Below are 22203 nucleotides of genomic sequence, written 5' to 3' on the forward strand. Positions count from 1 at the left end.
TGTGAGTGAGCGCAGAGTCTGATATGGGTTCATGAATGAGAGGTGACAGGGAAGTGAAAGCTAAGAGGGGACCCTCACAGGGATGCCCATGCCGGGAGCCTCCAGGATACAGAAGTCGTCATTGTCGGTGGAGCCCTCGGAGCCTTCCTCTGACATCATATCTGCCTGCGCCTCTGTTGCTGTGGCAACCAGCCCGTCAAGCTCCCCCTGAAGGACAGAGGGGCCGTGCTTTGAGGCTTCATCGGGGAACAGGTAGACGGAGACGGGGGAGCTTCTCGGCATTGAAGGTGAACCTGGATGAAAGCAGACAGAATCAGATGTAAATATTTAGCAAACTGGTACTCTATACAGACCATAATACCTCCTGTTATACAAAGAATGCCACTGTTCCCACTAAAGAATTTTTGGGGTTTTCAGACACTCAAACAATATCATTTTTAAAAAAAAAAAAAAAGGAACTGAATTAAGTTTTTAAGTTATCTCCTGTGTGTAAAGTGAAGCATGTCTACACACATGGGAACAGGATAATTTTACCTAACTATAGCATGTCAGGATGATCCCAGGGGTTATAAACAGAGCAACTCTGCAGTACCTGGTTCTAAACTTTCTTCTCTGTGGCTCTTCTCCGTGTCGATTAAGGCGTCAGCCAGGTCGTACTGGTTGATCTCGGCGGTTTCAGCGGGAGGACAGGGCAGCATAGACGCTGGACTTTCTGACAGCTAATAACACAACATAACAACACAACAACATTGGTATGTTGGACCAATTTATCACATCTTTAAAGTAAACATCATACACTCCACATTTCACCAGCCTTACTGGTAATTTCTGTCCAGCGATTTCAGTGGGCGAGGTGTGCCGTGGCGGCGGGTGCAGGTCGCCCTGAGAGACCAGGTACTGCAGCAGATTGACGAGGGCAGCACAGGAATCTGCACAGGTGTGCAGATGGACCACATTGTTGGAACAACGGAGCTCAAAGAGCGGCTGGGACTGCAGAATAAAGAGAGGACAATGGCAGTGGGAACACAAGAGGGAAGATCATAAGAGAGATGAGAGAACTTTTGTCAAAAATGTTAACAAAATGTGTAATGGTACAGAAATAAAGAGTTTTATTGTGGGCAGAGACTTCATTAAATCAAATCCTCTTAACCTCTAACATCTTTTAATCCTTAAAATGTATAATTTTTTTATTTACGTATTAACTTAATTTTTCATTGTGAAACCTCAATCTATACATAAAAGAGAAAAAAAATCACAACTTTTAAAAGTCATGTTTATAGAAATACTATAAAGGGGAAAAGGACAGGTGGGGTATAAGAAATGCATATATTTGTATGCATTAGAAATAGTTTATTTCTAATTTATTACCAGATATTAATGTTGTACATATCTACTTTTTTTGTGTATCTCATTTTAAATTTATAGTAAATTAATACAAGAAAGAAAATAAAAGAGATTCCTTTTCATGACATATTTTCTACTTCACATTTTCTCAAATACATCATCCATATCCCCATCCTTCATTTTACTTTCTGGGTGTTTTCCTATAAATGTATCTACTAATTCTATTATTTACATCAGAGGGATTTAGGTTTTTTTTCTGCCGTTCGATATGTTCTTCAGTGAGTCAATAATTCTCAATTAAGACTGAAGGGAGTTTTCTTCCCCAATATAATTTCATTGTGCCTTTAAATATTCTACAAACTTAAAAACTTCTAGTCAAAAATCTATTTAAAAATGTATACTGCATGCAATTTCTCCAGCACAGAAAACCTGAGCTTGGCATAATCAAGAACATGGACAGGTACTTGTATATATAACTTTTCTATTCTAACTAAGCACTCAATGCACTTCCTTACTACCAGCCTCATTCACACACACACACACACACACACGCTTTTGTAAACCGATCATTCACACACACTCCTGGATGCTTCATGGAGACTAAAGAAAACTGAAGATCAAGCTACCGACCTTCTGATTGGTAGACGACCCGGTCTACCCTCCTGAGCCACAGCCGCTGCTGATGAGGTTGTTTGTTTTTTATAGCTGCATTATTATGCTTTGTTGATGCCTTGTTTATCTGAATATTTAACTTACTTGTAATGACTCTTATCCATCTTTTTTTTTCTTGTTCTTTCTTTCGTTTGTTTGTCTGTATTGCCTGGGGATCTAAACATTTTTTTTGTCTAATTACAGCCCATAAAAACTTTAAAACCTTAATAAAAAGGAAAACAATAATTAAAAAAGGGCAAACAGAGCAAATACACCCAAATAAAGACTGAGAATAGACATTTAGAGCATTTTTTAATTGATTTTAAACAGACATTTTTCATATTATACCCTGAATATGTCCTCACTGACCTGGTTATAGGACAATTGCATCGGTGAGGAGGGAGGCCCTGTTTACTGTGGCTGGTTTTGGTTTCCTGCCCAGCTGAAATGGATTATAGTCCTAAATTGCTACCTGGAGCTTTTTATCGTATTTAAACTTCATTATAACAAACAAAATATTTATAAACATGTAGCCTGTGCTTGTTAGTGGTTTGTGAAGATAATTGCGCTAAATTGTGATGTTTTATTTATGCTCACATATTTTGCTGGCAGCAGTAATCTTTTTCTCTTTTTTTTTCTTGCTGTGGTTCACGGCTGCTGAGGGTGAAGGAGACAAAGGTAAGTAAACACACGGTGGGCACTCACCAGCTTTCCCGTATCACTGCCTTTCCATGTGGTGATGGCGAGCTCCAGCAGGTCAATGTCCAGGACACACACGTAGTCTGTGTGACACAAACACACGGTGGTTTTATTAGGAAACTGCTTATTTTGTAGTCATTTCAACACATTTTTTTGTTTATTTTACTAACAATAACTGCGGGACAGGCCCTTAAACTGGCAAACCAGTTTTCAGAATGCCTGTTTTTGGAAAAAGTACATATTAAGTAACCTTTCTATTTGCCATTCAGCTTCCCAATATTATAGTGGATGTAGCTGTTCTTTTCAGCATAAAGATGACCTTTTAGGCCCAGTTCCAGTCATATTTTTATTTTCTATTCTTGGACCCTACTGGAGCATAATTAACAGTTCAAAATCTTAATCTTTATGTTAAACTGAGCTTCAATAAAGAAACAAACCATTTTAACCCCCTTTTCCACCCTTCAAGATTACTTTCTTCTGATTGGCTGAGGGTACTACCTCCCTTTAACATCATACAGAGCTCACACATACTCTTTTGTGATCCACCACTTTAAAGGCCAAAACCATTCAGAGGGTGGTAAATTACTCTTAAACAGCTCTAATATCAGTCTCACAGGCCTCATGTTAAAAATACTAGACCGCCAAACTTGGGATAACCATTTTCACTGTTCAGTCATCTGTCATTCTGAACAGCATGGCCAATGATTCGGTCCCCTGTTAGTTTCTGATATCGCAAGACACTGATTAGTTTAATGCATGCAAGATAAGAAAAGAAAATGCTACTTCTCATCTAAGCTTCACTGGAGTTCCTCAGCACACAGTCCTGAATAACTCTAACAGATAAAATCCAAAAAGGAAACCCAAACCAAACCCCTGTTTTTACACAGCTCCAAAAGGCATCTGAAGTACCTTACCTCTCCTCAAGTCCACTGTTTCAGTCTCACATTTGTCAGAGAGGTAGAGAGCAGAATCATCCAGGATGAATCTGACCGCAACATAACAAAAATGAACAAAGGTCTCCCAACGATTCATACACTGTGACAAAAACTGACAGCGACGTTTTTGATTATCGTTTTAATGGACAATCTTTATGTCGAGTACCTGAGGTGGAAGGTGGCAGTGTCAACAATGATATTACTGGACAGAGAGAAGGACTCCGCTGTGAATAACACTCGCAGGGGCAGATACAGGGGTCTGAGAAACAAGATATGAAACAAGGGTGTAAAACGAGAAAAAACAAAAACAAAATCCATGCCCACATTATTTTACAAAACCTCTCTTTTGGGTGTATACCTATAGTCAACAGCACAGGTAGCGAGGTGCGTGTGGAGGACAGTGATGACGGCCGGCGCGGTGTATCCCAGAATAGGATCGTCGATGACATCCAGGAAGTCAACCAGCTGGAACAGTTTGCAGGTCATGAAGTAAATTTAGACTTTATCCACTTTATTTGACTTCTTTGTGTAGAGTGTGCTTTTTATTTTTCTCTTCAGTCCAAATGGTTTAACTACCGGTTTAATTACCACATTTACATGTTCTGCAGGATAAAGCTCATTATAGTTATGTAATTTTCCATCTTAAATCATATTTTTTTCCTGTCTACGGTGTAACAACATATACTTATTTATTATTTCTGGGAGCAAAAAGTTGTTTTTGGCAGAGCCGGTAATAGACTAATAGCAGCTGCCAGCACACTCGCAGCCGTTTTCAGCTGTCTGGATTTTTTATTAATTTCCTGTACAGAAACATTTGCAGTGCAATTAATCTGACCTGTATAATCAATCTGTGAAGTCCAAGTTTTTTTTTTCTTTCCCCCACACATCTCCTCTAAACCACATCTACATCAGTGATTACAGCACTTTCTAAATCGCCTGCAACCTCCCTGATGCAGCAATTTAAACGTTTTTTCTTAATGTATAATCGTGAATTATATGTTAACTGCACAAGATAGTGGCTATAAAATAATAACAGCATCAGTGTTTAGACTGATGGTGCAGAAAATGAAGAAAATGAGGGCTTAATTGTGCTTCCAAAACTAGAGTAAGACAGAGCCTGTGTTTTCCTGGTAGCTATTTTCAGCCATTTTCACACAGATTAGAGAAATGCTGGATGCTGGGAGAACCAGAGTAACTGTGGAAACTCAACACAGCAAAAGAAGCGTCCTGTTGTTGTAAGAGCCAATAAAAGCAAAGAGGGAGAGTGATAGAAGAATAAAACTCTTTCACGATGGAAGGAGCTCTGGGACTATAGCAGAGTCTAAACTGACATTTAGCTGGCATTATTTCTACTCAAGAAAGAAAAACTTGCAGTCTGAGCAGGGAATGTTTTTAGAACTGAAAGCAGTCATTTCTTTATGATAGTGTCCCAGAGGGGAGGGCAGGAGAGAAGGTGTTTACTCCAAGTACTTGGAAAAATGTCTCACTAAAAAAATAAATACAATAATAATGTGTTAGTCTAGTTTCTATTCAGTCCTTTTTAACCAGTTCAAAAAAAAAGAAAAAAGAAATCTGTACAGATTTCTTTTTGTAGAATGTAGAATGCCAAAAACCAGCAGTGTAGGAAGAAAAAGATATTTCCTGAATTGCAAAACAGCAAATCTGACATTTTTTCTCTATGACAGCTGAAATTTCTAATCCAAATACTTCAAAATTGAATAGCAAAAACATCCATTCATTTTCTTAACGAAATGTCCAATTCAGGATTCAGGGTTGCAGCAGTGCTGGAGCCTGTCCTGCTGTCAAAGGGGTGAGATGCAGGTAGACCCTGGTCAGGTCGCCAGTCCATGGCAGGGCTAACCCAGAGAACAAGAAGACAAATTCATGCTCATTTTCACACCTGTTGCCATTTTAGAATCACCAATTAGCCTCACATGCATGTCTTTGGACTGCAAAAGGAAGCCGCACGACCTGGAGAGAACTTATTAAGGCATGCAGAGAGCATGGAAACTCCACACAAAAAGCCTACAGAAGCTTGTTTCCCCCCACAGAAAAATATATATTTTTTGCCATCCGCAAGTCAAAATTCTGACTTCCTCAGAAGTTTTTTTTTAAACATTTTAGTTTGATTTAGACAGAAAAAGATAGACAGGAAAGAGACTGGGAGGGGTAACAACACATAAAGAGCCGCAGCAAAGGCTGCTGCATGGATATGGGATATGGTCGCCTGCTTAACCAGTGAGCTAGCTCTCTAGATTTCAAATTCAGCAAAATGCTATTTTGTTTTCAGTGGCTTCCATATCAGCTAGCTGGTGGATTCAGACTGAGGACCTTTTTGCTGTTAGGAGACAAACCATTGCACCGCTGTGCCTCTTTAGCGCGATTCATTCAGCTTCTTACCTGCTCGTGCCAACTGTGGTTAGTCTGCGTCATGTAATGTCGCATGGTGGCACCTTGAAGGCGAAAGGCAACGAGGAACTCCTGTGAAGAGAACAAGAAATAAAAAACCAAAACAACAACAATAACAATCATCATCATCACTATCAGGTATATGAGGACATGCCTTGACATTTCTCTGAGGGTCCAGTGTGATTTTGATGGCTGTGGATAACATCTGCACCTCTCCCTCCCTGCCGCTCACACTGCTCACTCCCACCTCTGTGGGGTAGATGGTGAGGTCCAGGTGCTTTGGGGGCATGAAGCTGGGCATTTCCAACCGCTGCGGGATGGGGGTGTCCTTCAAGACAGCTGTGTTTGTGTGGCATATGAAAAAGTTAACTGCATACTTAGTGCATAACACACACCATGCTGAAACTAAATGTCTTTAAATAACACAATGCGCACCTCGATGGTAGAGCTCCACTCGTCTGCTCTCCAGACACAGGAAACTGAGATTGGGGTCATTTTGGTGCTGCGCTACACTGAATATCTTCCCCCCTTCCAGATCAAGCACGAGCTCTCCGTGACTCTGGTCCTCCTGAATCAATAACATCAGTGTCAGCAGAACAATACATGACGGATACACAGTTAACAATGGAAAAGCATTTTACGCATCTTCATGATAATAGTAACTATGAATAGATTTCGATAAATACATTCATTAACATGTGGTTGGATATCTGATTACAACTACTTTATAGTCATTAAATCTTCATCTCCTGACTTGAAAGGCTAAAAATAAGAAGTTCCAACACATTGTAGTTTAAGAGAAACAATCTTGGAAGGTTTTAATAATTAGTATCTGATGCAGTTAAAATCCACAAAATTCACTGTCTTCTGGCCACCTTCTTGTCTGTCCTGGCTTGGAGGCGACCCTTCCCGATAATCACAGTGAGGGAGAGAAGGCTCAGATTGTGGTTGGGACGAGGAGCCATCGGATGCGACTTTCCAGATGATTCACTGGCCAAGTAGTACTGACACTCGTCCTCTTCTGAGTCAGAGTCTACAGCAGAGAGAGAGCATGAGAGAAGACGAAGGAAAAAACATTTTGTCTGTTTAATTTTAGTCATCAGTGAAGGAAAAATTCTCCAAACATAATAAAATACTTAATATAAGATGACCTGAGAGGTTATTATGTCTAATAAATCTACAATATGTTCAAGTTTTCCATCAAATGAGCCAAACTTACCCAGTCTAAAGGCCGACTTGCAGAGCTGGAACTCGTCCTGGTGATGGCGACTGTGGTCGGGGCTGTGGGCTGAGGGGGGAGGAGGCGGGGGAGGCTCCCACATCAACAGATCATTATTGATCCTTGTGGACAGAGGGACGGGTGAGGGGAAATTACTTTTAGTTCTGAGGCAGGATTTAAGACCAAAATAAGGATGAAAATAGGAACAAAGCTGGAAGAGGTATTAATATAACGAGCAAAGTCCGTTTGACACGAGCACCTCAAAGACGGAGAATTGCGTTAACAGTACAGCTCCGAGACGCTCAGAGGGAAATGAAGGAGCTCGTTCTGGGTTATGTGGTGGAAGAAATACTAGCAGTATGAACTCGCTACACAATCAGCTAAAGTCAGTACACTCGGGCTGGACTCCCTCTGCACATATAACCAGCGCTCATGAGCAAACTGTAGGAGCAAGTTTATCTCTGGTGATGCAAAACTTTAATGAGTTACGTTCATCTATAAGTAATGATGCAACATAATCTTTATCAGCAGTAATATGTTATGTATTAAGTTACTTTTAAATGTATCCAGCACTGGACACTATTAACACCTAAAGCCAGCAGAATCTTTTGTGTGTCAAGACAGGTAGAGTGCATCTGTAAGACTTTATAAGAGTCGTTTGTATTTTGAATATTAAACTTAAGAGTTTAAAAAAAGTAGAGTCCATATTTTTTAAGGACACCTGGATTATTCTAAACTGGGAGGGCAAGCAGTGGTCTTGTGATACTTTTTACATACCTGTTATAGATGCTCTGGAAGGCCTGTTTGCTGGGGAGCAGGATATAAGCTAGTGGCATGCTGATGTCCACAGCACACTGACACTGAGCGACACACTGCTCCTGAAACTGACGCATCTCCTCTGGGTCGGCTGGAATCACCATCTAAAACACACAGGGAGGAGAGGTGAGGCGAGGAGGAACATGGATGGCTGAGATGGTTTATAAACTGGGATGTGTCATGTTTTTGTGTGTGTCAGCACACCTCCTCAGTCTCAAACATGGTGCGGTTGGAGGAAAAAGGAGAGCTCGTTTTGTCGTTGAATTCACAGTGACTTTCAAAGAAGGCGGCACCAAGATCCCTGATGAGGCCCGGGTTCATGCCACTCAGACCAGCTGCTGGGCCCTGAGCCTCACCTCCACGCACACGCACTGATATCCTGTTCACAAAGACGTGAGGAAAGCTGACTATGAGTGATGAGAAAGAATAATGAAGAAAATCAGCTTTGCCTTCAGTTGTCTCACGAGTGTTGCTACTCCTCATGGTACTGAAAGAACCAGACTCCTGAACAGTGAAGTTAAAATTAAAACATGTAGTTCAACATCTCAAATTTCGTGAATTACACATATTGTCTTTTGGCTTCTGTATCTGAAAAAAAGGGCTGGTGAATATTTGAAGAGAAGACAATTTGGTCACAGCCTCAAAAGGAGGAAATGCTAATTCAGTTTATTAAAGATCTTGACATTTTTATTATATTTTATAATCTTCCCATAGCTGAAAACACATTTATTGTGTTCTTCTGATGGTCTTCTTGAGCATCATAAGATGGAGTCTGTGACTCCTTTTATGAATCACTGATCCACTGATGATCAGAAGGACTAACCTGGGCAGAGTGTCCCGGTTCTTCCTCACTCTAATACAAGGGAAAGAGCCTCCCTCCCAGCCCTCATATGACCCTGGTGAGACACAAGACATTGGGAAATTAAACTGAGTTCTAAATATCAGACTAAAGGAATTATTAACTAAACTATAATCTTAGAAACCAAGCCGGTAAAAACACAACTTGGATGGGTACATCAATATAAAACGCCAGATATGAAAATGTCTGCATTCATTATAAAAGACACTTGTATATAACATAACTTTATGTACAGAAAGACACGGGTCTCTTTTTTTTAATATAGCGCTAATTTAAAATTAAAGTTACAGTTTATTGTTTCCAGAAGTCCCTAATAACTAAATTTAACACTAAAAGTACATCGGACTGTCTTTGCTAAACAGTGGTCAGTAATCTAGTCATCTAGCTTTGGTTCCTCCTGTCATGAATCTTCACTGAGAGGTAACAACTACTTGTGTGTGTTCCCACCGTGCAGGTCGGTGAAGGAGGCCTCCAGCAGCTGGGTGAGGCAGGGGGCCCACGGCTGTCCCGGTGTAGTCTGCTCACTTTGCAGGTCTGGGGCCTCCTGGTGCTTCAGCTCAAACTCTGTCATCTCCAACACCAAGGTTTCCTGCCGCACCGCCCTCTGAGTTGGAGGCCGACGCTTTGGGAGGGGCTGCAGATCAGGTATGGGGAAACGAAGTCTGAGGACGGCGTGAGGCGACAGGAGGGTGAAGGAGGAGCTGAGCTCGGTGCTGTGAGTCTAAGAGGACAGTAGGAGGAAAAACATGTGAACATGGATTTTAGGAAGCATTTCAACCATAGAGCTTCAGAAAGTAAAAAGTTATGACTCTGAACAAAGCTGCTAATGTTATGTTTTATCTGAATGCTTTTCTGCTCACAGTCTTTTGGAGGCTGAGCCTCAGTGGCTTGTATTACCAACATATTACTATAATTATAAACTCTATAGCCTTTAATGATGTCAAGATTAAGTATCCCCTCAGATCCAGTAACCATGAGGGATTTTTTTAACAGCAGGTCTCTCTGTATGGTCTGGACCTAAGACACGATACACAGTTCGTACTCTCTGGGTGACCTCATTTATTTTTTTCACAGAATAAATCTATTCCACTGACCTGTACGAGTCCTGGTCCAGGCGTCTGATTGGGACAGTAGCTGAAGGCTTTGCTGAGGCTCTCCAGGCGGCTGAGGATGTCCAAATCCAGTTCGGCACTAAGCTCAGCCAGCTCCACTCGCACAACGCTGCTCCGCCGCAACACCTGCTGCTTTCCCTGCAGAAACACATGAACACACAACAGGTTAAAGAAAAAAGAAATTGTTGCTATTCTCACATCAGTTTTTGACATAATGTTTGGTTGATTACGCATGTTTATGTTTGAATAGCTAAAGTAAACTGTAAGGCTTTTAGCGGTCAATCCTTCTGAAGAGCTTCACAAAAATCTGCATATATAAATACTGGAATTGTTACAGTACAGATTTTTCAGGATACAGCTATTAAATATTTAAAAAATTACTTGAACTTTTGAATATTTTAAGACATAAAAAGTTAAAGGGTAAAGTTTTGTTTTGTCACAAATATCTAATTTTATTTAATATGACATGGAAAAAAAAAAAAAGAGGGAAAATCTTTCTTAATAAAACTGTAAGAAACGCATACTTAATGCTTTTCTTTTTAAGCTATCAAAATGTCCTTCCTGGAGTTCACATTTTCATGCAACTGCTTCTTGTCCCGTGTATGATCTCCATTGCAAACACTAATTTCGGCTATGACTCTGAGTCAAACCTATACTGTTTTAACCTCAGCTGGCATTGGGAAAAATACATAGAAATCATTTTGGTGCCAATCTCTAACCATAAATATAACTTATATTTGTTTACAGTAAAACTCATTACGGAACCATTAAACCATTTCTGAAAATATTTCTGAGCACACTGTGGTTTGGTAATTAAAAGGTGAATTGCACTTTATTATCAGAAGATATACTTTTAACTTTTACTTTACCTGATACACTGCTTTTAAAATGTATATTTTGTAAACGATGATGGGTGAACAGAACAGGAAGTCTTGAACTGAATAACCACCATCAGGGTATCCTGGCTCCAATGTGAACCCAGAATAATTTGCAATTTGAGAGGCTAAGTCAGCGGACTACTCGATGGCTAAAAAGACTGGGCCGTGTGTTTAGAAACGCTTACCTTACGCAGGCGTTTTTCAGTGAGGCTGTAGTGTAACTGGGCACACGGTCTGGCTGCAGCTCCAACTGTGAACAGACCAGCTTTCTGGAACTGAAGCAGCTGAAAAGAGAAACCCACAGGAGAGTTAAGACTGGATTTGTAGTTTTTCCCTTGGGGTGGTAAAGAAGCAACAAACGTACCACTTCCAGACAATAGGGAAAGGTCATCTTAAATGTGAAGTTCTTATCTGACATTTTCAACTCTAATTTAAGTCACTTTTCCTTTATTTTACAATAACTTTAGTCTGAACAGCCATTTCTCAAAACCTTAAATATTGATGTTTGTTAAGTATTTGGATGCTCTTATGAAATAACTTACTCTGGACTGTGCAAACACTGACTTTAATGTGAATGCTTCACAAAATTAAATTCTTAGCACGGACACAAGTGTGAACACTGCCTGTTTTTGTTTAAAAGCTCGACAGACTGACAGAGAGATGATCTACCTCACAGTACTCCGGCTTTCCGTCCTCCCAGAGGCACTCTAACATCTCCAGTCTGCTGAAGGAAAGGTCAGAGGTCACAGCCCTGTTTTGGCGTCTCCCACTCCGCATCTCACAGGCGACCTGCACCGCTGCTCCTGTTAATCTGCAGTGAGAACGATAAAGAGAAACAAACTCTTGGTCTCAGTGGGAAAACTTGACCAACTGTGTGTGAATGCAATTTGAGAGAGAGGACGGAAGCAGGACCAACAAAAAGTCGGAAAGAAGGAGAAAAAAAACCCTCTCAAAACATCTGCATCCTCCTCAATACCTACAGACTAACTTCATTAATGTTTGTAGTACTTAAGAAATATATAACTACCATCTAATGATCAATCACAAGCACCTGATTATGAAAGTGTATTTTTCGTTGTCCTTCCATACAAAACCACAATAAAGACGATGTGTGCATTTTTTAACCTGAGATTTGAGCGTGGGCAGGCTTTGGCGAATCCGCCTCTCAGTTGATGGAAGTCTCTTTCACTGAACATGCTGTCCTTGAAGGCGGTCAGCTCCTTGAAAAACACCTTAGACACCTGAGCCAATGACGAGGCTCCGTCAGCACTGGAGGGTTGTGGATCCTCCTGCAGAAGGGTTAGAGTGAGTCCGCCAAGGGTCAGTCGCAGCAACGCGTCAGGCTTCAGCTGCTCTGCCTGGCCGCTGTGTGATCGTCCTGCAAAGATGAGAGTTCAGCATAGAGACAAAGCATGGCCAGGCTTTCTTGCTTAATATAAGGTTATAAGTAAATTTAATTTGCTTTACATTTAGTTGTCATAGTGTTAAGGCACTGCTTCTATTACTAAGTGTAATCATGACACTTGTTATATTAGACCTCCTGATTCTTCTATAGGCACAAATGCCAGGACTCCCTTATTTTAACACCATCTTCTGGCACCCTTCTCTTTTGCTGTTTCTCCCAGAAAAGTCCAGCAACTTTCTTGAAAATCTAACTTTTTTAATGTGTACATATATATATCAGACATGCAAGCTTTTTGTGGTCATCTAAAGTTGCAAGACTGCCCATTAAACACAGCCTACATGCAAACTTGTCAACCCAATTCAGGGTGTATGTCTGCAGGTAGACCAATTAGATGCTCCCTGACTTAGTTATTTTTACTTCACCACTTCAGCTCCTTTTATAGCAAAGGCAAAATGAAGAGTAAGACTTGAAAATACTGAAAAATCAATAACTTTGTGGCTTTTGTGAAGCTGAAAAGATTCGAGCTTCCTGAATTAATAGCAGCACATTTTTTCTGAAGTATTCAGGTAGAGCGTGAGCTTCAACCAAACTGTTCAGTCCTCTGGCCGGACAATGTACAACTGTGTACTTTCACCAAAATCATTTTACACATATCCCACCCGTCCCTCTTCCCAACATAAACCCATTACTTAGCACTCCACATTACCTCTACTGCGGCCGCTGGCCTGGGGTAGACTAGATAGACAGCCAGCAACAGGATATCTCCTGGGACAATTCATGACGCCCTGGCAGGAAAAGTCAAAGTGAGAACAAGATTTACAAATTCCTGTTTAATGCATGCTATTCTTCAACATACATAACTTTGTGCTTGCAATTGGTGCTAAAACACATTTTTGCATTTGTTAACAACTGTGAAACGCCCAAAATAAAATAAATGAAATAATTGTTTAAAAAATAAAATAAAATAAAAAAATCATACTAGATATTTTTATACTTTTCATGGCATGAGCACACAATACAAATACAGATCAACCAGAAATTTATTCTGACAGTTTTTGGACCTTAGAACAATCAGGCATCTGTTAGAAATTTAAATATGCGCGCGCACGCACACACACACACTGTGTACCTGTGCAGACAGCGGCTGTGCGAAGCTGGCTAGACTGTGTGTGGAAGACTCCATGTCGCTGTCTGACAGCTCACTGCCGGAGCGGACAGATGTCACACTGCTCGTCATCCCAGCAGGACCCATAGAGTAAAACATTTCTGCAGGAAGACACATACAGACACACCGAGTGATTAATTACTGAAATGTAAACAAACACTTCTTCACGTCATGTTCCTGTAAGAAAAGGAGCAGCAGTTTTACACACCTTCAGGAATAGGACATAAAATTAAAATACCAGACTACTCTCTGTGGCTCACACAATCAAACACCAGACTGGTGTCCTGTATCTTTTTTAAATGACACTATCAAAGGAAACTGTGTATTAATTGCGAGCTAAGATATTGGGAACAAACACCATTTACTATCCCAAAATAAATCAACTCATGCTTCACAATTTACTTGGCTTTTTCTTTTTAATTAAATATGCAGATTCTTAACAGTCCTCCTGATGTTAGGATGCATTTGAAGCAGACACAGTATAAGAGGTCTTGTACTGATCCGTGTACCTCCATTCTCCATGCCGGTGACAAACGACTCGAGGTCAGGCTCAGTTTCCCACTCATCGTCTCTGGGACTGGAGCCGAGCTGCTTACCGAGGTCTTCCTCAATCATTCGCATGTCATCCGAGTCTAACGGACGACTGTGCACTCTGCCGCACTTGGTCTCTGGCTCTGGGTAATAGAGGAGCGAATATCTGATTAAAATGGTTCAAAAGAAAACAGACCATGTGTATAACCTCACATTTAGGAGGCGTTTAAAAATATCTGTGACATTATTGTTTAGCTCCAGGCTGCAGCAGGAGAAGCCAGACTAGTGTAGGTGTTTAAGGACAGAGACGTTATCACATTATGGGGCTGTACAATGTACTGCTTGAATTTGTGAGCCCGTACTACTTTATGGTTCAGAGGATCATACATTTCAGGTGCAATATTATGAGCGAGGGCAATACTTTTTAACCTACATGACCATAAAGGGGAAACAGAGAAAACTTTAATTTTAAAATCATTTATTTATGTTACTATACCCCCAATTACCTAACTATGCTTCAACCAGTCTTCTGCTTTCACCTAGAGTCAGCTGACAAAAATGGCATTCTTTAACTTATAAAGGTACAGACTATTTTAGGTCATGGCATAATCATAAAACTGGCCATGAATTAGTTTATATCACACTGCCCGTTTTTCTGTACCAGTGTCTATACAGAGGGCTGCCAGCAGGTCTGTCAGATGGGTTATTTGATCAGGAGACAGCAGCATGTGGACACAGCCCACTTTCCCATCCAACTCCAGCTAAGAATCGGAGAGAAAGAAAAGAGAGAGAAGTCAGCCTGAGACAGTAGTTGTGTTTTTGCATTTCTTGGTGTGCATGAGAGAGCTTCGTGCACCTTTGGTCCGGGCAGCATGTCGTTTTGTTTGATCTTGACGGTGGTCTCAATGAAACCGGAGGAGCTTCCTATAAGGAGCGGCTGAGATAGAGGGGCAACTTGTGGCTTGGCCTTCTCCTCTTCCTCCTCCTTCTTATCATCGTCGCCTTCACCTTCCTCTCCCTCACTAGCCATGGCTGAATCTGTGTGTTCCTCCTCAGGAGTACCCTGTCAAATGAAGACAGAGATGAAAGTCAGGAACATTTTCTTCTTCACATAATGCCACTTGTAAATTATAATTCAGTTCTAAAGAAAAAGCAGATCCACACCACTTTGTCCTCCCTAGGTATCACATACCATTATTATGGAAGTTGTACTTTAATACATTATTTTCTGACAACACTTCACATAAGAAAAGACAAATCATCCTGTTTGTAAAGCTGTAACCTAAAAAGTATCCTTCTGAAGTCAGACATTTTTAAAAAGCTGCAGACTTTCTCCAGTCAGATTGTCTGAACTGATCTTATAGTCTCAGTTTAAACATCAGCAGATCATGTCTGTGTCATATCTGCAACGTGTCCCCAAAGCTGTCCACATTTGTTAGTCTGATTACTTGTATTCCAAATGAAAACTAAAAATGTTGCAAAAAAAAAAAATCTAAAGGTAAAAGAAATAAAGAAAATAAAATAGAAAAGATACAGAAATCTGAGGCAGCGTGGTCTCCATCACCTGTACTATGCCATTGCTATCATAGAACAGCTGAACAGCGCTCAGCTGGAGGATCTTGTGCAGGAAGGCGGGTGGCTGGTGGATGTCGACAGGCACGGCAGTCTGGCTGGCTGGATCGCGCACTGCCTCGTCGAAATACTCCAGCCTGGAACAACATGGCAAAATCAGAAATGTACACCATTTATTGCTAACAGCAAATTTAAGTGAGAAGAAAATAACGGTGGAAACAGAGGAAGACATTACACCTGCAAACTGGTTTCAATGTGACAAAACACCAGTCGTGTAATTAATGATATGCTGATAACCAACGTAATATTCTGACCAGAAATACACACTTACACGATCAGTGCCTTCAGCACCAGGACAGCTGAAGCAGAAGCTCCTGTTTAACAAACACTGCATGTGTAACATGCCTCACTTGACCTGAATCAGTTCTGCCCTTGTGGCCTCTGATCACAGATCAGCAAAACTCAACCTGTGCAGCTTTGTCAATATGCCAGGACAACAGAGAGTCATCAGTCTCACAGCAAAATGCCAATAACGTCGTGACATATGAGGGACACAGAAAGACGTGTGCAGGGCATTGAGGTTTAAAAAAAATGAGCATACTGTAATCCAAGTCTATTTAAAGTAATCTTTACCTTCCTTTTCAGATAATAACTTGCGATTGTCAAAAAAATATTAGCAACTATAGTTTAAATAATTTAAAAAGTATCCTGATGCATTCTCAATCATCCAGGAAAGTAAATCTCCAAAAGTTGAATCTATTCATCTGGACGTAGCATTGTCGAGACTGAAGAAGTCACTTGGATGAGTGACGAAACGTTTCTCCCACAAAAACGCTACGTCCAGATGAACAGATTCAACTTTTGGAAATTTAAAAAGTACTGTGATTTATCCCATTTAAAGTCCAGCCAGCCTAAAAGTAGCCTGAGAGCTAAAAACACTTTCTTGATTATGACAACTTACATCCTCTCCTGTCTTCTTAGGCTTGGATTAAGGATTTTTTAAAGTTATAAGATCTATCTGAAAATAAAAAATTGGGGGTCATTTGTAATAATAAAACAGAAAGAGTATTTTATGCTTTAAACTAGGTTTAGTGCATTTTATTTAACCATGCTTGACTACTGCAGTTGGAAATGGTTCCAATGTTATGTCAACAATGCAGCACGAATACATCAAACTATTAGGAACAGCTCTCTCTATATATAATTCTGGTGTTTCATACGCAGCATCAGTGACTCATTAGTGTCCATAGTCATCAATGAATGTCACGGTCACAGACACTCTATTATTGACAACACCTCAAGCACAGGCTGCAGTTATCTGTAGCCACTGTTCAGCCGAATACTGGTAATGTTACAGTTAGATAGAAGGTTAAAATATGACACTATTGGTGAACACATTTGGAGCTTTCTTGAAGCTGCGGATTACGATCATAGGGCCTGATTTCTGACTTCTGTGGGGAATCTTTGTAGAACCTACGACGTAACTCTGGAAGCGGCCGACGCTGTTGCCACCACTTATCCTTGTGCTGGTGCACTATGTGTTAATAACCTTGTGGTTGTGTCCCAGTCTTTCATGTGCCTGGGCATACGCTCTTTGTTGTGGTCAGTTTTGTCCGTCAAGTTTTGCTTGTTCATTCCTCCACATCCATTCTGACCGTTTCAGCTATCACCTTCTGTGAAATTGCTGACATTTTTGAGTCCTTAAACTGGTGCTATGATTATTATTCTGTCACTGATAAATGCAAATCTAGGGAAAAAGTCGCCAGAAGTGCACAGGAGGTATCAACAGTACTGAACAGACCAATCACACCGGCTGTGTTGTACCGACACACATCAAAGTGCACGCCAGGTTACAACGTAGGGTTTCAGAGGGGTTTGCAGCTACAGCATAGCTACGGCTTAATTTTCCACTTAAGCATCAATTCCAAGTAAGCCTACTATTATTTCATTTGCAAATTTCAGGAATTTCTAGTGAACGTAAATGTAGAAAAATAAACACACAAACACATATTGCTCCCTTTAATACACTGAATGAAGACAATGTGACTCTAAAAGGCAAGTAAAGTTACTGTCAGATGAACTACTGAAGCACAAGTTATACATTTATGTGTTTGAAAGTGTTTCCATTACTACTGGAAATGTTGTTACTACTCTAACTGTAGTATCAATGAGGCTGTAACTGTAAGTATGTAAAATAACCTTCAGTGAAAACCAGGTCTAGTTTTTCCTGTTTGCAGCTCATATTCCGTTAGGAAAAAGGAAGCAGGAACTCACCTTTTAATGTGCACTTCTAAGGCAACGCCTGTTTCCAGGTCCAAGGGCTGGTGCTCGATGCGGACGATAGTGTCTAGAAAGGTGACTTTAATGCGACGAAGGACTGAAAAACAGACGACAAAACAGATATGCAAAGATTCATTAGCACCGATCTCTTACATGAGTTCTGCTTTGCTCTGAATGGTGGGATCTAATATGTACATTAACAGTGTCTCTACTGTCTCCCTGAAGCACATCTGCTTAATCAAAGCTGAATGAAGGTAAATTCTGATTTGTCAAAGTCAGAGCTAACCGTTGTAAACAAGAGGCTCTAATTCACCTCCCTTTAAAACAGTGGATATCAAACTATGGTGGAGGCCCCAGTGGTGGGGAATAAAGCCAATTCAGATGGGGCATGAACAACCATGGAAAAATGTGAAGTGTAACAAAGTTGAACTGACATGTTTTCCTGTAAGGAAATTAAAAGTTTTGGAAGCAAAAGATTTGAAGAGCAGCTTGGTGGAATTACAGAGCTGTGTGCCCAAGATGACAATATTGAGGATATGACCTCTCATTGGCATCAAAGCCAAGAGCCAAGTAAGGAACAGAAAGTACTGCCTGAAACTGATCAAACAGAGAAAGAATTACCTGTGCAAACAACAGCCTCCTTATCTGAAACATCAATCATATTTAATATGAGCAGTCACCATTGTAACAGTAAAGTAGATTATGAAAAAGAAGTAGAAGTATAATGGGGGCACTGTAAAGTTACTGTGAAATAAAAAAAAATAAAAAAAATCCATGACCAAACATTAATGCTGTTTGATAGCACATTATAAATGTCAAACAACTCACTTGTACTGTGTAACACTATATGTATATGTATGAAGTGTTGTTCAATTATAAAAAAATAAATTAAAAAACAGAGTAATGGTCTTGAGCCACCTTTAATGTCTATGCTTCCAAGGAGCCAGAATTTCCTCTAATTATTAAAGTGGTCTTGAGCAATAGTTCTCCAGGCCTTCTAAATGCTTGTTACTAGCAGCCTGCTTCAAAAGCACATAATTTTGAACAACACAAGAACTTGACTGTCACTAGAATCAGTAACGAGTCTTACAGAGTAATTTTCAATTCACTGTCAGTATATCCGGAAGAGATCAGGAGAGCGGTACTAATTTAAATGTTTACAGCAGGGGTGGGGAACTCCATGCCTCAAGGGCCTAGGTCAACACCCCTGAATCAAATGATTAGTTCATTACCAGGCCTCTGGAGAACTTCAAGACATGTTGAAGAGGTAATTTAGCCATTTAAATCAGCCGTGTTGGATCAAGGACGCATCTAAAACCTGTAGGACACCAGCCCTTGAGGCCTGGAGTTCCCCACCCGTGGTTTATCGCCATCACAGTTGAGAGTCATGGTTTGGGGTGCATTTGAGCTGGTGGTGTTGGAGATCTTTTCAGAATTGATGAAATTTTGAATTCAGAAAAGTACTGTGAGATTTTCATTCACCATGCAATACTATCTGGAACGCATCTGATTGGCAATAGCTTGATTTTTCATCATGACAGTGATGCCAAACATACTGACCATGTAGTAACGGCATACCTGGATAGAACCCCCCCCCCCCATCAAATATAATCAATGAGCAAGGGTCTTGAACTCCAGGCCTCGAGGGCCGGTATCCTGCAGGTTTTAGATGTGTCCTTGATCCAACACAGCTGATTTAAATGGCTAAATGACCTCCTCAACATGTCTTGAAGTTCTCCAGAGGCCTGGAAATGAACTAATAATTTGATTCAGGTGTGTTGACCCAGGGTGCTATCTAAAACCTGCAGGACAGGTTTTAGATAGCTGACGGTATCCTTGAGGCCTGGAGTTCGAGACCCCTGCCCTAGAGCATCGACCTCAACATTATTGAAGCAGTGTGGGGTCGTCTTAAGAGAGAACAGAGCAAAAAGCCAGCCAAAGAATCACTTTGAATGTCCTTTAAGAACCCTAGACAACTATTCCTGAAGATTACTTAAAGAAATTATCAGAAAGCTTGCCTGAGAGAGTTCAGGGTGTGATGAAGAAGGTGTTCAAACCTAATATTAACTTTCAAACTAATTATTAATGTATTTTCCTTATATACTTTATTTTCACATATGTTTGGACGTGTTTCAATAAATAGTAGCAACTAGCATCTCACTTTCCTCACAGAATAAAAAATGAGGCGTGGCTCACTGGCCTTTTGGACAGTACTATAGGCCAAAAGAATACTTATCAGTAATGGAGTAAAGGGTAACTACATGAACAAACAACTAAATAAACATAAAAAAAGAACCGCACCAATGTGGAGAAATTGTAAATTAAGGTGGCCAACTGTGAGCAGATCACAGGTTTTTAAATCTGTTCCATTTCAAATTTACCCAATATTTTTTTTTTCTCATTAGTTACACAAACCTATAAGCATGCTGGATGCAAATGAACAGATTCCCCATCTCTCACAATAATATAATCTCCTGAGTCCAGTCCGCAGGAAGCCAGAGGACATCACTTAGCAGGGATGGGCCGCCCAGAATAGATAGAACAAGTGTGCAGTGAAACTGTTGACCTGTAGCATGCCCTATATTATATTTATGTAAACCTCCAGAATCCTGTTTTCTTTTTCTTTTCTTTTTCCAAAGAAACATCTACATCGCTGAGGAGCCTCTGATTTAGGTAACATCAGGAGGTTTGGTAAAGATGAACAAAAGCCCCTTTCAACCCCCAAAGTAGGAAATGAACCGTGGGATGATGGGTAACAGCCAGGAGTAACTGAGTAATGATAATATACAGAAGAAGGCTGTCACAGAGATGGCTTTCTATTTGGAATGAGGTGGAGGGATAATCGGGGAGATAGATCATAAATGGTTAAAAATACATAGTTTAAACTATAATTCGTTGAAATGTCAAAGCTGAGACATGTCAACACCACCATGAGGCCAGCAATGATGATTTCCCTCTTTCTTACAGAAAACAATACAAAACAACAACAAGAACTTTGGCTAGTTTTATGGTTCTTTTCCATGCAAAATAAAATATGAGAGTATCAATAAGTGTTATGTGTTTTGAAACAAAGTGAGCGTTAAAGTTCATCCCTCTGTGTGTTTATGTTGGTCACTGAACCATCTGATACACACAGTATCTGGTACACATGAAGTACAGCTTATTGTAAGTTGCAGTCAACCTACCTTAATTTCTCCCCGTCTGGCCTCGGGTGATATGTGTCACTGTTTCTTCATCTGCAAGTGTGCTAGGGTCAACTTGTGTCTGGGTTGCGTTAAGTGTATCAACAGACAATGAGCGAGACGCTTCATGCAAAAAATCTGCATGCCTGCCTTTTTTATGGACTCGACCCAACTACGCATGCGCCCTTCAGAGGACTATTACAGGAATAAGCACTGGTCAGTGGTGTCTGCACCTGTCTGTGTCTGCAACAAAGACTAATCCCCACCTTACTGCACTCGGTTTTGTTTGATGCCCCTCTCACACACACAGTGACAACAGGGGAGATAAGGGTGATGAGAGAAACGAGTGTGACTTTAAATACATGTAACACATGAAACACTCAAAGCAAAAAAGAGCAGATAAATTAGGTCAATAAAGTAAATCTAATTTTATGACTTTATATTTTTATTTGTACATTTTTATCACTTTGGTTTCTTGGGGGAAGAGGTTTCCTGGGGAATGGATGGAAAGTACTGTACTCCAAAGTGATCATAACTGTGATGGTTTGTGGGAGTTCTTGAGAACGCTTGACTTTTCCTCCGTTGCTGTGGAAGTTCTTTTGTCTGCACGCCAACTATCACATTTAGACAAGTGACAATCTGCATGCAGACAAACTGCTTTCACTCACCCGTCTCAATAGTCTGTGCAAACATCTCAAGCCCCTCCAGTGGGGCAGGGGGCTCCTCTGAAGCCTCAGGGGGGTCCTTTAGGCACTCCTGAGCCAGCTGCATGCTGGAGGTCATGCTGGACGACCAACCTTGCGAGTCCCAGCCCCCACCTGATGGCAAAAGAGGGAGCACTGAGTGATTTCTGTACTTTAGCTATTTCAGCATTGGCTATTTACCATTCTTTTAATTTCTTTTTTTTTAGTGAGATGATGTCTAAGTTACACATATGAGACAAGATTTAGCCTGAGCTAGATGTGGACCTGAAAGGATTCACAAATTAGCATCATTAGTTTAATATCTGTCAGACTCAAACATATGAAAGTATATGGCAGAATTATTGCAGTCCTTGTTCACATAAATAGTACCAAATGAATGTTTTCTTATCCTGTTTACATCTTCTGCAGTGTCCTTGAAGATAAATGATGCAATCTTAATAAT

The 22203-nt window shown here is 40.5% G+C and overlaps 1 protein-coding gene across 1 annotated transcript in view; it reads right to left on the reverse strand.

Moving 5' to 3' along the window:
- Positions 1-22203, reverse strand: part of atg2a (autophagy related 2A) — a 28898-nt gene that overhangs the window by 5495 nt on the left and 1200 nt on the right. The window contains exons 3-30 of the mRNA XM_086303469.1: positions 21726-21875; positions 17870-17972; positions 15588-15732; positions 14880-15086; positions 14685-14784; positions 14002-14166; positions 13457-13593; positions 13034-13112; positions 12048-12300; positions 11592-11733; positions 11108-11206; positions 10027-10182; positions 9380-9653; positions 8897-8969; positions 8278-8452; positions 8035-8177; positions 7258-7379; positions 6914-7071; positions 6474-6606; positions 6193-6377; positions 6030-6110; positions 3988-4094; positions 3796-3888; positions 3609-3679; positions 2701-2777; positions 820-990; positions 593-719; positions 79-293 (exon numbers count right to left, since the gene is read on the reverse strand). Of these exons, the coding sequence (XP_086159595.1) occupies positions 79-293; positions 593-719; positions 820-990; positions 2701-2777; positions 3609-3679; positions 3796-3888; positions 3988-4094; positions 6030-6110; positions 6193-6377; positions 6474-6606; positions 6914-7071; positions 7258-7379; positions 8035-8177; positions 8278-8452; positions 8897-8969; positions 9380-9653; positions 10027-10182; positions 11108-11206; positions 11592-11733; positions 12048-12300; positions 13034-13112; positions 13457-13593; positions 14002-14166; positions 14685-14784; positions 14880-15086; positions 15588-15732; positions 17870-17972; positions 21726-21875 (3941 nt within the window). The remainder of the gene's footprint in view (positions 1-78; positions 294-592; positions 720-819; positions 991-2700; positions 2778-3608; positions 3680-3795; positions 3889-3987; positions 4095-6029; positions 6111-6192; positions 6378-6473; positions 6607-6913; positions 7072-7257; positions 7380-8034; positions 8178-8277; positions 8453-8896; positions 8970-9379; positions 9654-10026; positions 10183-11107; positions 11207-11591; positions 11734-12047; positions 12301-13033; positions 13113-13456; positions 13594-14001; positions 14167-14684; positions 14785-14879; positions 15087-15587; positions 15733-17869; positions 17973-21725; positions 21876-22203) is intronic.

The sequence above is a fragment of the Aulonocara sp. 'chitande type north' Nkhata Bay genome, linkage group LG2 (genome assembly GCF_057382095.1).
Source record: "Aulonocara sp. 'chitande type north' Nkhata Bay isolate Kocher_YH1m ecotype deep benthic linkage group LG2, A_spYH_male_GT1.1, whole genome shotgun sequence".
Taxonomy (NCBI): Eukaryota; Metazoa; Chordata; class Actinopteri; order Cichliformes; family Cichlidae; genus Aulonocara; species Aulonocara sp. 'chitande type north' Nkhata Bay.